This window comes from Mirounga angustirostris, unplaced genomic scaffold (genome assembly GCF_029215605.1).
Source record: "Mirounga angustirostris isolate CCGP_5_RB_7025 unplaced genomic scaffold, mMirAng1.0.hap1 SCAF_9, whole genome shotgun sequence".
Classification (NCBI taxonomy): domain Eukaryota; kingdom Metazoa; phylum Chordata; class Mammalia; order Carnivora; family Phocidae; genus Mirounga; species Mirounga angustirostris.
Window position 1 is genome coordinate 33,508,177 of NW_026991717.1, and position 14,927 is coordinate 33,523,103.

A 14,927-nucleotide genomic window follows, 5' to 3' on the forward strand; every position below is an offset into this window, starting at 1 on the left:
AGGTGCCGAGGCCCTGAGGTAACGCAAGTGTCAGGGTTCACGGGAGGGAGCGCCCCGAATACCGAGCACGTTTCTTTGGGCAAAAGGTAAGACAGCTTCTGGGGAATCTAGCCCTCCTGGTGTCCAGGGTGCTCTGAGTGCTCTCCTCAGGATCAGTTTAAGTGCACTGGTTTTCCAGAACCCCGCCTGGCACGATCCTCTGTGACCAGCTAGCATGGCAGGAGGACTTCCGGCATTGCACTTCTCATTGCCCCCCAAATAATAAATACAAAGAGTTCGTCCTCTACAACAGCAAATACGTGTGAAGACCTCAAGAGGGGAAATAACGAATGTGCAAAGGCAAGTGGGGTGCCTGTGGGGCCAGGGCAGAGCCCAGGGCCCCCAGGCTGGTGGGCTGGGTACCCACCTGCGGTCTCAGCAGCTCACCTCTTCATGCCACAGAACCAAAGCCTGACGTGCCTTCTAACTGCCTTCTGCACTGTCTTCTGGGGAGTGGCGGGGAGCCGGGGAAGATGCTTGACGGTCAGTCCTGGATTTTGTTCCTATTTGCAGTATTTAAAAAACCCACCTCAGCTCCTTACCTTTTTAAGACAAAGAACGTAAGGGCTGTTTGCAAAGGCAAAGGGCCTCTCGGCATATTTCAGGAGCCCCCTGCTACTCCGTTCTTATCAGGGGCTTCGCTGAGCTGCTGGGATGGAGGAGGCGGCAGCCACCTCCGCTGTCCCTTTCTGCTGTCCCCATCCCCTGCTACCTCCAGAACAATGTTCGGAAAGAAGCGGAGAGCCTCAGGGCTGCCGCAGCCTCTGCCCGCCTCGTCCTTGCGAATGCCTTCCCTACAGGGCTCTGGAACAGGGCAGAGAGAACCAGACTGGCTAAGGACAGGGACTAGAGAGAAGCAAGGAGTCCTGGGAGGAAACAAAGTTCCTTCCTTCACCTCCCGCGTCACCCAGGGAACACATGGTAACAGCGGGAAAGGGCTCCATCTTGCCCCCTGATTCCCCAAGAACGGCTCGGGCTCTCGCCTGGGCACTGGCTCCTCATCATGGACGTCCTCACCAGGATGAGACCCAGACATCAGGGCAGCTAAGTCCTTGAACTCACCTATTGCACAGAAGAATTTTTTAACTAGATCCAAATGAAAGTCCAGTTGCAACTTAGTGACAATAGAGATGGACATGCCAGGACAGGACGAAAAAGAAGATGCTTCCGTTCTCTGCAGGCTTCTGGAAGAACGCACGACGACTGAAACATTCACAGACCTCAGCAGCCCCTCCACTTCCTATTCCCAACCTCCCAGCCCACCCCCACCCCAATACTTTGAAACTGCACAGAAAGCAACAAACAAGTCTTTTCAATGTTACATTTCATTCAAATAGATCTGTGATCTCACAGTGATGAGAGGAGAAAGTCAGGCCTTTAATAATTATAATAAAAAAATAATAAAAAAGCTTACAAACAGCAATGCAACATTTCCTCCCCCCTCAAAGTGGTGGATTAACAGCTGGTAGAGGATGCAATGACTCAGAATTCAAAAGTAAAAACAAAAAACAAACCAACCCCTGGGATAACCCACACTGTCAATGACTTTCCATACAGAATTCAAACAAGTAGTCAAATGTCAACCACTTGTGGAGAACACCATGGACTCCCTTGGTTTTTGATAGTGTTTTCCTTTCGAAGGTAAAATAAAATAGGACACAAAATTGTACGTAAATGCCAATGTCTACACTCCATAAAGGCGATGCAGTCGCAGCACGAAGACACAGCCTGGCCACAAAGTGAAATGTAGGGTGCACTTCTTGCCTCTTCCCCGGACACAAAATCTTGGCCCATGGTGCCCAGTCCTGCAGGGTATCAGCAGGCAAAGGGAAGCCGCCTTGACATGGGCTTCTTCCAGGCCGACCAGGAGAAGGCAGGTGGCCGTGCCTGGAGCCGGCCCCATGCAGGGGCGCCGGCTGGTTGGCTCGCTCGCTCTGTGTTCTCAAGTGCTGTCCTCGCGTGCTCTGTACAATCCTTGCTTTCCAGGCTCTGTCCCAAGACTTCTAGACCCAGGTCTGCAGTCAGGTCCTGGGGAAGGTCTCATGCTGTCGTGATGGCGTTTAGGTCCTTCATTAGTCCTTCCAGGTGGGCCATCTCTTTGGTCAGCTCATCTGGTTCGTAGCTCTAGGGGAAAGAGAAAGCACATAAGCCCTCAGCACCGTTCCTGGCTCAGAGGAGATGCTCAGGTATGTCTGCTCAATGAACGAGCACATCTGCTTCACACTTCTGGGCCGGCACACAAGATCAGTGTGACCCGCACACTCGCAGGCTGTGGGACACACACCCAGACATCCTGGCTGGGCTGATGGCCCAGGAACTTACACTCTCAGAGTCTTCCAGCATCCTTGTGGTCTCCTGCACGTCAGGGGCACTGGGCACCACCACTGGCATAGGAGGCCGGCTCCTTCCTAAAGTCCCAATGGAGGCCGTCTTCACCGAGTGAATGTGATGGTTCAGAGCTGCGGGGGAGAGGACACCATTAGGTGTGCAGCCGAGCCTGCTCCCGCAGATCTCACGAAGGCAACTAAGGTCCAAATGCTGCTTCAGGGTGAGGGATGCACCCAGACCCAGTGCCCAGATCCTGCTCTGAAAAGGCAACGCACTAGATGGAAGGAGGGAGAAAGTGGGGCCTCTCAGAGGCCAAAGAAACTATTCCATTTGGCTTTAGAAAACTAGAAGGTCGGGCGCCTGGGTGGCTCAGTCATTAAGTGTCTGCCTTCGGCTCAGGTCACGATCCCAGGGTCCTGGGATCGAGCCCCACATCGGGCTCCCTGCTCAGCGGGAAGCCTGCTTCTCCCTCTCCCCCTGCTTGTGTTCCCTCTCTCGCTGTGTCTCTCTCTGTCAAATAAATAAAATCTTAAAAAAAACAAAAAACAGGGCGCCTGGGTGGCTCAGTCGTTAAGCGTCTGCCTTCGGCTCAGGTCATGATCCCAGGATCCTGGGATGGAGCCCCGCATCGGGCTCCCTGCTCCGCGGGAAGCCCGCTTCTCCCTCTCCCACTCCCCCTGCTTGTGTTCCCTCTCTCGCTGTGTCTCTCTCTGTCAAATAAATAAATAAAAATCTAAAAAAAAAAAAGAAAACTAGAAGGTCAAAACTCTTTTCATAACAGTAAGATATTTTTGCCTCTGCGCTGATGGTATAAAAGCAACAGTGGGTAAAACTGCTGGAGCCTCAGCATAAATTAAGGCAGTGGTAGCAAAATATAAAGTCATTCACGGACATGCCTTGCAATTAAAAAAAAAAAAACTAGTTTAACTTAAGATCATCCTTAACGAAGTAGTAAAAATTATTTTACGAAATCTCAACCTTGATTACACATCCTTTATTCTATGTGACAAAATGGAAAGTATGCATAAAGTACTTTGTATACTACAGGACGGTGGCTGGGTGAAGCTCAGGGCATCTGTGACAGCTTGAGTTACAAGCGGAACTGTGGCTTTTGTCATGAAACACCATTAGTCCAAAGAAAAACTGACAGTCAAACCAGTTATTCAGACTTGAGCGTTTGGCAGACATTTTCTAGAAAGTAAATAAAGTAAGCCAGTCACTTCAAGAAAAACAATGGACGGTTTTTATTGCCAATGATAAAATTTAAGTTTCAAATGAAAATCAGAATGTTGAAAAACTTGTATGTGCCACCAAGAGCTTGAGACCCTCCCAATACTTACAGACTTTGGTGATATTAATAAATGTATTTTTAGATATTGTATAATGAACTGTGTTAAGATTTGGAGGACCTGTATAACTTAATGAACCAATGTTTTCCAAATGACCAATGTGTGATGTCTGATATCATGCATTCAAAGTACAAGATAGATGGATTTTAATGGAACAGAGAACAAACAGTTCATGGATATGGTTACACTATGTTACCAAAACCTGTAAGAAACTACAACTTCTTGTGTTTTGCTACAGTATCAAAAAAAGAATATCCAGTTCTCTGAAAAGGTTACAAAAATACTCTTCCTTTTTCCAACTTCGTATCTGTGAGGCCAGGTTTTCTTCTTACACTTCAACCAAAATAACATATTGCAACAGACTGAATGCAAAAGCAGGTATGAGAATCCAGCTCCCTTCTATTAAGCCAGACATTACAGAGATTTGTAAAAATACAAGACAATGTCAGTTTTCTCTCTATATCTTTGTTTCGAAAAGTTATTTTTCATAAAAATATGCTATTTATCTTCACATGATAGATTTGCTATTTTTAAATGAGTTAATAAAATAGCTTAAAATTTTCTCCGTTTTAATTTCTAATACACGAACTATTGGTAGATCTAGCCCATGTAAAGAAAAGCTCCTTCATGGTCTCAATAGCTTTTAAGAGTGTAAAGGGGTCCTGAGACCAAAAAGCTTGAAAACCACTGACTTACCCTAAAACAGACCATCATAACAGATGGGGAGAAGTGGAAAAACATGCCTTTCAGGTTAGGGGACTTTGTTGGGCCATGTGAACTTGAGGAGTAGACTTCTGTCCCATCTGAAGGGCCCCTTACTTCCATGTCTTGTCCTCCCTGATCCTTCCCTAGCCTGTAGTAACCCTACAGAGGGAGGCATTTTTGGGAGGCTAAGTGGACTAGATCTGTTGCCCACACCCATAGTCATTGGATTTTACCACCAAGCATTCTGCACCCAAAACACGATTCAAAAAGTCAGCCCTCACTCCCCACCATATTATTCTCTGGTTCATATGCACTCCCCAAGGAGGGGAGCCCATATACTTCCTGAGCAGGGCAACGAATTCCAGCTATTCTAAACTGCTAGGATAAGCTTGGAAGATATTTGCTATTTTCAAAGAAGAGGTGACTTGTGCCACAAGCCAGAGCCAAAGGGTCCCACCAGTGGTGCTGCTGTCCTCACTCACCTTGCTGGGAGAGTAATGGGGTGCTTGGCAGCGCGGGGTCATAGGTGGGAGGGCCTGGGGGCGGGACTGCCGGCACAGCAAAGCTCTTCAATGGGTGGGAAGGGCGCACGTGGGCTGTAGGAAGACTCTGGCCTGAATCTTCCTCTTGGGAGCTGGCCAAGTAAGAGGAACTGGTAGCACCTTCAGGATCCTGGTGATCAGTACAGCATGTTTGAGACGAGGAGGCTGGCATGGTGTCAGTGCTGGGGGTATTTCGAACAGATTCTACAGCAGGAAAGTCTAAATGTTAGCATTTCTTCTACCATTAAACACACGCACATACCAGGGTTCTGGCTACTTCTAAGGGCCCCTGAAACCAGCTCAATAAGCACTCAGGATCAGTGCTAGTCCAAGGCAACATGGATTAGCACCACTGCCAAGGCTAGGTAAGAGTGGGCTAATCTAAAGGAGTCCCAAACAACTTTGCTAACCAGCTGCTCTGCTGAAATGTTCTCGCCACACAGCTAAGTGGTCACAATTTTACAACATTCTTGTGAGTATTTACTAGGGAGTACACATAAAGATTCCTGAGACTATTGTCTACTAAGATGTAAGCATAAAAGGAGATTAAAAACATCACTCATTGACTGATGGATGGTCTTAGAAACTGGCCTGTCATAGATAACCTGTCCACTTGACAAGTACCAGATCAGCCCACGAGGCCTGGTGGTTACTACAGGGGAGGCAATGCCACAGGCCCTGCATGCCCTTGGGGGACTGTGTACAGCCTCAGCAGAACAATAGCCCCACAGCTCAAGGGAGACCTGGACAACCAAATAGTCCAGAGATCTGAGAATAGCTTTAAGAGCATGCCATATGAAGGGTGTTTGGGTCCAGAGAAAAAAAATAGGGGAAGATCAGCCTGGAGAAGGGGACGACTAAGGAAGAACATGACAATCTCCAAATATGTGAGGAAGGGTTAGAGTTGTTCCAGAAGGCAGCATGGTGGGACAGACAAAACACTGGGTTTGGAGTCAGATAAACCTGGACTATAATCCTGGCATACTAGCTGGGTGAACTTGGCAGTCACTGAATCTCTCTGAGTCTGTTTCTTCACCTACAAAACAGGGAGAACAACATAATTCAGTGAGGATTGAGAAGATGTATGAAATGTGCTGAACACAGGACCTTAATAATTGATAAGGTTCTTTTCCCTGTAAATTACTGAGTGCTTACTCTGAGCCAGCCACTATGCTATGTGCTTTATATTCATTAGCTCATTCTATGCTCATAGTAACTCAGAAGGCGCCGGGAGGTTAGGCAGCGCTCAAGGACACAGTAAGAATGGCAAGGGCAGGAATCCGAATCCTTGCACCCTGACTCCTAGCCCATGCTTGGAACTACCCCATTATACTGCCCTTCCTTTTCCAATACCACCTGTCCCCTGACCCTGTGGGGGCAGAAGCAGCACCCAGACCCAGGGAGACCATATGAGAAAGCCCTTTCAAACAGTGTGAGTTGGTGCAGACCAACATCCCTATCCTGAGGATGGGCCTGGAGACACCAGCTCAGCGCAAATAGGCTGCACCAGGTAGCCAGAAGGAGGGCCTCCCCTGACTCCTAGAGTCTTGCACTTCAAAAAGGAAAATAAGCTCTTTTAAGTAGTAATGCATGAGCAGCCTGTAGAAATCCAACCTCTTTCCCTGCCTTTGCAAATCAAGTATCAAGCAAATGATACCTGAGGTATCACTGAATCTATTCCCTTGGGCTCTCAGGAGACGAGTCACACCAGTCATGAGTGCTAACCTCTTAGCTTAAAGACCTTGGGTCCCAGGGCTGAGGGACTCACACACCTTCCCCCAGGGTGGAAAGCCTGGCTGTGATAACCCTACCAGGCCTACATCGCTTCTCACCCTCTCAAGAGGTGCACTGAGGACCTCGTGTCTTGTGTTTGCTTACGCCAGCCATAACCACAGCTGGGGAGCTGCTGGCCCTATTCTGTGTGATCCTGGGCTGGGGAGAAGCTGGTTAGGGAGCATAGCAGGGGGCAGGAGAAGCAGACTCCGGCCTGGACCATGTCAGCCGGTATTGGCAGACGGGTTAGGTCAGCTCTGGGCACACAGGCCTGCCCTGGCGGCCTCAGTGCCTGACTTTGATGTATTCGCTTCTGAGAGTCAAAGAGATGGGAGAAATGTAAAAAAGGAGAATAGGGCGGCCTACAGGAGTCAGAGCCCTGGCCTGCAGCCACACACCAGGGCCGCCTTGCCGTGTAACTGCAGAGAGTACCGGGCATGTTCTACGCCCAGCAAAGGGCGTGGTGCTGGCCCACAAGGAAAACTACGCTGTCGTTAAAATTTCTGCTTTGCTCAGGGGCCTACTTCCTGATGACTTACCTCTCAGGGTTTAAGACACACAAAGTTCACAGTGGCCGAGGGCCTGGACAAGCAGAAAGTGCTCTTCCTAAGTCAAGTGGCGGGTCTCAAGAGCAGGGACTGCCCTGGCCAAGTCCCAGTCATGCTTGGCCCACATGTTCAGCAGCACTGAGCTCCAGAAACCCAGGAAAATACAACAGTGAGAGAATTTGGGTCATCAAGAATTTAGATACTTGCTCTAAGTTTCCAGTCTGTCTTCAATGACTTTCCCTGCCATTAGTTTACCTTCTTTATCCCCTCTGGTCATTAAAGTGACGAACCCTGTAGTGATATAAATCATGACTTTTCCCTCTCTTCATTGTCTGCCCAAGTCCACAGAGAAAGGACCTTTTAGCAGCACTGGACCACTTGGATCAGGGCTGGGTGGGGGCTGCTCTGCTCCTTGCCAACCTTCAACACCCTCCTGGTCTGAGAGGAAGGAGGAGGGGGCTAATCTGACTAGGAAGAGCCTGCCATGCACTCGGGCAGGCCCACATCCTAGTGGGTGGGATTCTTCTGCCTTAAAAACAGGGAAACAGAGTCAGGACACCAAAACTGCTTTCTAAGAGCAGATTTGGAACGCTGCTTTCTGGTCCCTGTTCTAGCTGAGACTAGGTCTGCAAAGCAGAGTTTGGTTCTCCAGACAGCTGTCAGTAGACTGTCTTTCCCTAAGGCAGGGGGCCCCGAACCTGGATCTGGAGGGAGAGAGCAGGAAGGTCCATTTTGGACATAAGTTTAAGTGGCTTTCTCTAAACCAAGTAAAGGTTTGGGAGAGGTAACTTTGGGAGTTAGTAGGCATCCCTTAATAAAGTTTTGATCTTCATTTGATGTTTTGGGTATGTTTCAAATTGATCAAAACTTAGAGAGGGGGAATGTTATTAGCAACCCAAACTTCTAGCATGAGGTTTTGAGGTGCTTTTAAAATGGAATTCACTTGAAAATTCCTTATTTTCCAGAATGAGCAAAATTTAATTCTACTAGTAATGTCATAACTATTAACAGGCATGTTTCGAATGATGGAGAAAGAACGTATTGTACATGTGAGAAGCTACTAGATTTGCACCTAACACTGAGAAGATGGAAGTTAATTTTCATTTAATGAGGAACAACAGTATTTGTTCCATTTACTGTCTCCTTACCTTCATTATTTCCTCCTTAAAACTGTTTTGATAATGCTATTTCTTAAGATTTCCAAACTGGTACATGTTTGCCTGGCAATGTATTTCTTTAAATGAACTGCAGATTTTTAGGCTCACTTCCAATCTGTTTTTTAGAAATGATTCATGACTGTGCAGCCCCTTCTAACGTCAATAATCCTCCAGGCAATGTGAGGTTTACAATGTACACAGAATTCAATGTGGCCACTGGCCCCACTGCCCCTGGATGCATCTCTTACTTCGGGCCACAGCAGAAGTATGTGTAAGATCTAATATGAGAATTATCTTACAGCTGCCCTACAGACCCTCCCAGCCACAGAGTAACTGCGAGGTGGAGGCCAAAGTCTAGTGTCTGAAAATCATCCCAAATGAGTTTTCTGTTCAGATTAGAAGATTAAGAAATAAACAAACTGAAAATAAGGCTGAATCAAGATGCAACTTGATGAAACAAGACATGGTTATGTGATTAGAGTTATTGTGCTTTTACTAAAAGGACACCTTGCACCGAGCACTTATCAACTTTGGGAGAAAAAAATGGGGGGTGAATTTTACAGAAATCAATTTGAGTCATTAACAGAAATGTTATGATACATAAACAACACAGAAAAATTTCAAATCCTTCTAAGCAGGGCAAGTCCTTCCCATTTCAGCTTGCCAACTCTTGGAATGCTTTCCACCTGGGGCTCGAGCCTCATCTCTCACCTGTGGAATTGGCCCTGTCTGAAAGGGACAGGGATGTGCCAACGGGCCACGGGCTGCCCGGGTGGTAGAGATGACTGCGAGCTGGAGAAGCGAGGCTGCTGGAGTGGAAATGATGGTGAGGGTTATCGAGGGGATGGATGGGATGGGCACTAATCACAGCTGTGGATGAACACAAGACAGAGAAGTGCTTAACATGCTTGCACGGACATACACAAGTCACAGTTCAAGAGCAAAGCCCCGCCCCCCTCCCATGCAGCACGACCATTCCCTTGGCTTCTGGGTGGCTGCTGGCTGCATGGGAACTAGTAGCCATGGATTTCACATTCATTTTTTTAAATCAACACGCTCCTATGCATGTAGCTCTCTCTCTCTCTCTCTATATAGATATACACACACACAGAAAAAACCTCTGAGGAATATGCACTGAAATGTTAATGGCATTATCTTGTGGGGAGGCATGGTCAGGAGTTAAAAAAAAAACTTCTTTTGGTGTATCTGTATTTCCCAATAAACATGGATTACATGAGTTATTAAAAATATCTATTTGAGTATGTCACAAAATATAAATCCATAAGCAAACAAATGATGGTTTAGGTTTCCTTCATTTTTTCTCCTGCTAAAAAAATAGAAGTTTCTTTTCCTTCAAGTATATTCCTAATATGTTGTTTTTTCTTATTGTTGAATGAGGCATGCAATATTTAAGCTGAATGGATGAGTAGCTGTTTAATCAGTTTTTCACATCTTAAAAGGGACACAAACAGACTGAACTCCTGTCCAGTAGGAAAAGCATGAAACACAGGCCTATGGCACCATCTCTTACTGCTTCTAGTCTGGGAGCTCAGCCACATCCATTCACATTTTAAAATATAAATGGATCTTTCCTAATTGCCTCCTTCCTTCTCACAATGGCTAAGGAATTACATTTGCTGCATTTTGTTAACGAATCCAAATTTCCACACAGATATTTCATATACAACTTTCTAAGAAGACAAAACACTTCTTTAATGAGGCTTCATTATCAATCCGAGAGATGCAAACAAACAAAATCAGAAGCCCCGTTGGGGAATAAGCTTCTCTTAGGTACTCCCTTAGAGTAGTTCTAGAAACAGAATGTTTAAGACCAACATGGACAGCTCTAAACCCATCAAAGAGGCAGAGGTGGGGCTGACTAGGAACACAGGGGACCTTTTTTTCCCCCTCTAAGCAAAGGCATCACACACTGTGATAACACTTCATAGCCTTTGGAGTCTATTAAATGTCTCTGTTACCAAGGATCTCCCTAGATGTCTGTGGGGCCTGGTGAAGAAAAATCCTAAGACGCTTTTATTCTCCAGTTATTTCCTGCCCTGGCCACTTGTCAGACAGGCAGGTGGCACAACCAACCAAGGGCCCTGGAGCATCCTGCCCCTTCCCTCCTTCAGGCCTGGGGAACAAAACAGGGGCTTTCCCTGCACTCAGAGACCAGAAGGCTCAGGTGGCCCTTTGGAATAAAATACAACTTGGAAAAGTTGGCAGAGGAGGTTCAGGGCAGTCTGGGAGTCAGCATCTCCTTTAAGGGAAGAAAGGTGGTCTTCTGAAGTGGGGAGCTTCAGCATCAGTATTTTCTAGATTTAAGGCCAGGGGGAACAGAAGAAGCCTCCTGACTTTTACCTAGGAAATACAACCTGAAAAGCATTCTAGGTATGCAGGACTCTAGCACAGAAAAATAAAACTGACTTTCTCTTTTTAAAGGCATTTCTAGTCTTTCCAAATTGGGTAAATAAAAAAGAAGACAATGTGAAAGGAGCTCCCTAGAATACGCTTGGCAGTCACTGGCTGTCAGCTGCCTGGGTCCTGGGCTTCTGAGCAAAGCCTTGTACAAGGCTGACTGAACCTCAGTCAATGCTGGCAAGTTCTCTCCCAGCAGTGCTCAGCTGCTGAAGGCCAGGCAGGTGGATAGTGGGACAGACTCCAGGGAACCCCCAGCTTGAGAAAAAGGACTGGAGCCATGTGTGGAAAAGGAGATCTCAAAACCTGAAGGTCACAAGCATATTGGAATACCTGGTTTCAGATTCTTGAATTAAAGATTCCATTCACTCGCCCAACTATTGAGGCACAAATTAAATAATACTGTTTATTTGTGTGTACTCCTTGCCCATCCCCCAAAAAAGAAAAAGAGAAAAAAAGAACTGATACCAACTGGTACAACATATCTTTTCTCCTTAACATTTAAAAATAAGCCAGTCCAGGTAAAAACTAAAATCTTACACAAAGCAAACAAGCAGTCAAGTTACCATCTTGCTATACATCAAACACAACTGGAATGGATTTACTCTTTTCAGATACTTATGTTTTTAGACCTGATCCCAGCCAGGGCACCTCTTATCAGAGGAAAACCATGTTTTTCCCTGCATGCTTCTAAGGTCAGGCCTTTCTTTTTTCATCACGGTCCCTAGTGCAGAAATGACCTGCTAATGAATCAGCCCTTTCTCTTTCAAAGCTGACTTTTAGAATCTAGTGCCTACATATCTGTGCACGGTGAGTGTGACAGTGTGTGTGTATGCATTTACACACCTGGGTGTTTCACCTGCTTCCAAGTACAGGAGGTCAGGGTTCCCTTCTTTGGGTGTAGTGTATCTGTGATTATTTAAATCTCTGCCACTTGTCGACAGAGAGGTGGCCGAGAGTTCTGAAATTGGACATCTTAAGAAATGAATAAAAAATTCAAAACCTCATTTAGGTTAAACTGAAAAATGATCTAGTGGATGCTTTCAGGATTTGAATCTAGGTACCTGACAGTGTTAAGGCTTACTGGGCATCTGTTCAGCTTACAGCAAATACTTCTGGTATAGAACTGAAAAAACTTGCTATCAGTAGGCAGGTGGCTTTTTCACCGTAGGATGGCACAGGGGACTCTTCCCGAAAGCCCCACCGTGTTAGCCAGTCTGAACAGCTTCCCTACCTTGAAAACAGTGACAAGGGAGAAGACATAGTAGTCTGAACAAAAGAATTGGTTTCTTTATTCATTGTTTTTTGGTTTTCAATCATGATATTTAACTTAGTTTGAATTTCAAATATTATTAAAGGAGGCCAGGTAACTTTTATGCCTATCAAAGTGAGGCATGGTCAAATAAGGTTGAAAAATTTTGTTTTAAAAACTCCGTCCTATAAACTTAAAAATCCTCTAAAATATAAAGTCCATTAATTAAAAAAATGACAGGTGCCCATCTACATTGAATGTGTATCAGGAAGTCTAAGGAACACTGTGATATCTGGCTATCCTCAGCTCCAGTTGGAAGGATGCTTCTCCATCCCTCCTGTAGAGATGCTGTGCATACTGTTAGGGGGATTGGTTACTTCTCTTTTCCTGGGAGACTGGGGTAGTTGGCTTTTTAGCTTATTTATCTCAAGAATAATGTTAATTGCAAAATATGAAAGTGTTTGGTATTTCCTGCTCAAGGTGCCGAAGCTTCAGCGGGTCATCCTTTGTGTCAGGATCATGTAAAGTCAAAGAGATCATTCGTATTCGTTCCCCAGGACGACTGGGTAGACTGACAGCACAGGGGAAATGAGAGGCTTTTAACTTACGCTGGGGTGGCTGGGAGTCAAAGGGCATCATCATTTTTGGTCTCATTCCCCGCCTTCCAGCCAGTGTAGACATGCTGTCCTCTGATTCATGCCCTAGACATCAAATATAGAGGTTAGTTATAAGCATGTGCCCTAGGCCACTAAGCAGCCTCAGCAGCAAAACATTTGCAGTGGGGGTTCAGGACTCACAAACAACATAATGGGGACAAGGTGTTTCTGCAGGAAGTGAAAAAAGAGGAAAAGGATCAGCAGTCTCTGTTGAGAGTCAGTGCAGTTGACACAATGCTACCCACCATGCTTCCATGTGGTGTTTGTGAGTTAGAGCATCCAGACCAAGAACATTCTGAACACCACAATGAGAGGTGGACTCCAAATGGAGGGAGAGGATGAAATGTACGGACATAGGCTAGGTTGTCTCAAATGCTTCAGTATCAGATAGTTGGTGACACATGAGAAGAGACCTAACAGATCTAGAAGGTTGTCTCATCTGGGTACAGAACCTCTCCCCCATAACAAGCTATTTTCTCCCCAAGCTATCTATTCTTTATCAGATGTTGACCAAATCCCACAACACACGTTTCTTTAAACCTAACCTCACACAGGAATCACCAAATTCAGGCAACTGTAGGAAATGGAAAATGATTTAAATGGAAATAGTTTTCCCACATTTGGGGACAACCTGCACCTCTATATGAATTCCGCCTTTGATGGATGTTGCTGTCCATGGAATTGTCAACTGGTGTGATATCTTGAGAGTTACGAGGAATTGGAGTATCAGTCATGATGGGGTTTGGGTCTGGAGATTTATCGATGGGTTTCAGCTCCAGTCTCTCATGATGGATCCAGAGGTCCGGGGGTTTGACATCTTTGGAGTTCCCTTTGTACTTGTGGGAGCCATTCACTGATTTGCAAGCAGCTCGTTTCCTAGGCACAAATTTAAGAGTTTTTTTTTTTTAAAGTAACTCTTTTGAACTTATTTGTGAAAAGGCTTAAATGATTAAAAGTGCCCTCTGAGAGATGCCTCAAGCAAAGGCAGAAACTAAAAATACATAAAAAAAAAAACAAGAGAAAACAGAGGCAACAAGTTTACTTTTGGAAACAGTAAATGTATCTCTGCTTTGTCCACACATACTTAAAGATACATACAAGGGCATATTTGACTACTGCCTTGTGACCATTTTTTTTTATTATTATTATCAACAGACTAGACAGCATTTTATTTTATTTATTTTTTTTAAAGATTTTTATTTATTTATTTGACAGAGAGAGATATAGCGAGAGAGGGAACACAAGCAGGGGGAGTGGGAGAGGGAGAAGCAGTCTTCCCGCCGAGCAGGAGGCCCGATGAGGGGCTCGATCCCAGGGCCCTGGCATCATGACCTGAGCTGAAGGCAGACGCTTAACGACTGAGCCACCCAGGCACCCCTAGACAGCATTTTTAAAATTAAGTTATCTCTAAAGCAGAAGGTTTCTCCTCAAGTTCCAATCAATAGAGAAAGAACATTAGAAGTATAACAACAGTATAGAGGTAGAGTCTGTAGCTTATAAAAGAGGAAGGGAAACATTTCAGGTAGCCCAAACCTAGGACTGCCAAATGGGTAAAGTCAAGAATGTGGATGACAGTGTTTACTTCTCTGTGCCTTAATTTCTCCATGCACTCACTCACACTCACTCACCCATTCAATATGAATTTGTTAGGTACCCACTGAATGTCAGTCAATCCCTTGTACTGGACTGCTATGCCCTCAGCATTTCTGGTCAAGTGAGGATGACAGATGTTGATCTCATTATTTTAAAATATTTTGAGCTTAATGAAATGCCAAGTGTTATAGTTACTTCTTAATAGTTGGCATAAAGTGGCTAGGACAAACCTGGAGAAAGAGGGGATACTGAAGTTAAGACTTAATGGAGGAAGGGCAGAAGATGCTTTCCAGGTGATGAAATCAGCTTATGTCAAAGCCTTGAAGCAGAGCACAATAGCCTGGGATATCAGAGGGCCTGTAAGAAGTCCTGAGTGGTGGAAGCATAGTGAACCATGTGGAGAATGATATGAAATGATGCTGGAAAGGTAGCCCAGATCATAAAGAGCTTTTAGAGACATGCCAAGAGTTTAACTTCCCTCTATGAGTAATGAGAAACCACTACATGGTTTCAAGCAGGACGCTAAGGAGATCAATTCTGAGTTAAACATTTATACCAACTGTGGTG

The 14,927-nt window shown here is 45.4% G+C and overlaps 1 protein-coding gene across 6 annotated transcripts in view; it reads right to left on the reverse strand.

Annotated features, from left to right (window-relative positions):
• Positions 1–1,346: 1,346 nt before the first annotated feature.
• NEO1 (neogenin 1) overlaps positions 1,347–14,927 on the reverse strand; it is a 252,544-nt gene continuing 238,963 nt past the window's right edge. For 4 of the 6 annotated variants that reach the window (XM_064570177.1, XM_045899737.3, XM_045899736.3 and 1 more), the window contains 6 exons: positions 13,405–13,643; positions 12,720–12,812; positions 9,153–9,311; positions 4,904–5,167; positions 2,362–2,498; positions 1,347–2,163 (listed from right to left, as the gene is read on the reverse strand). In XM_064570177.1, the coding sequence (XP_064426247.1) occupies positions 2,080–2,163; positions 2,362–2,498; positions 4,904–5,167; positions 9,153–9,311; positions 12,720–12,812; positions 13,405–13,643 (976 nt within the window). In that variant the 3' untranslated portion in view covers positions 1,347–2,079. The remainder of the gene's footprint in view (positions 2,164–2,361; positions 2,499–4,903; positions 5,168–9,152; positions 9,312–12,719; positions 12,813–13,404; positions 13,644–14,927) is intronic. The other 2 variants (XM_054513446.2, XM_054513445.2) reach the window with 1 other exon arrangement.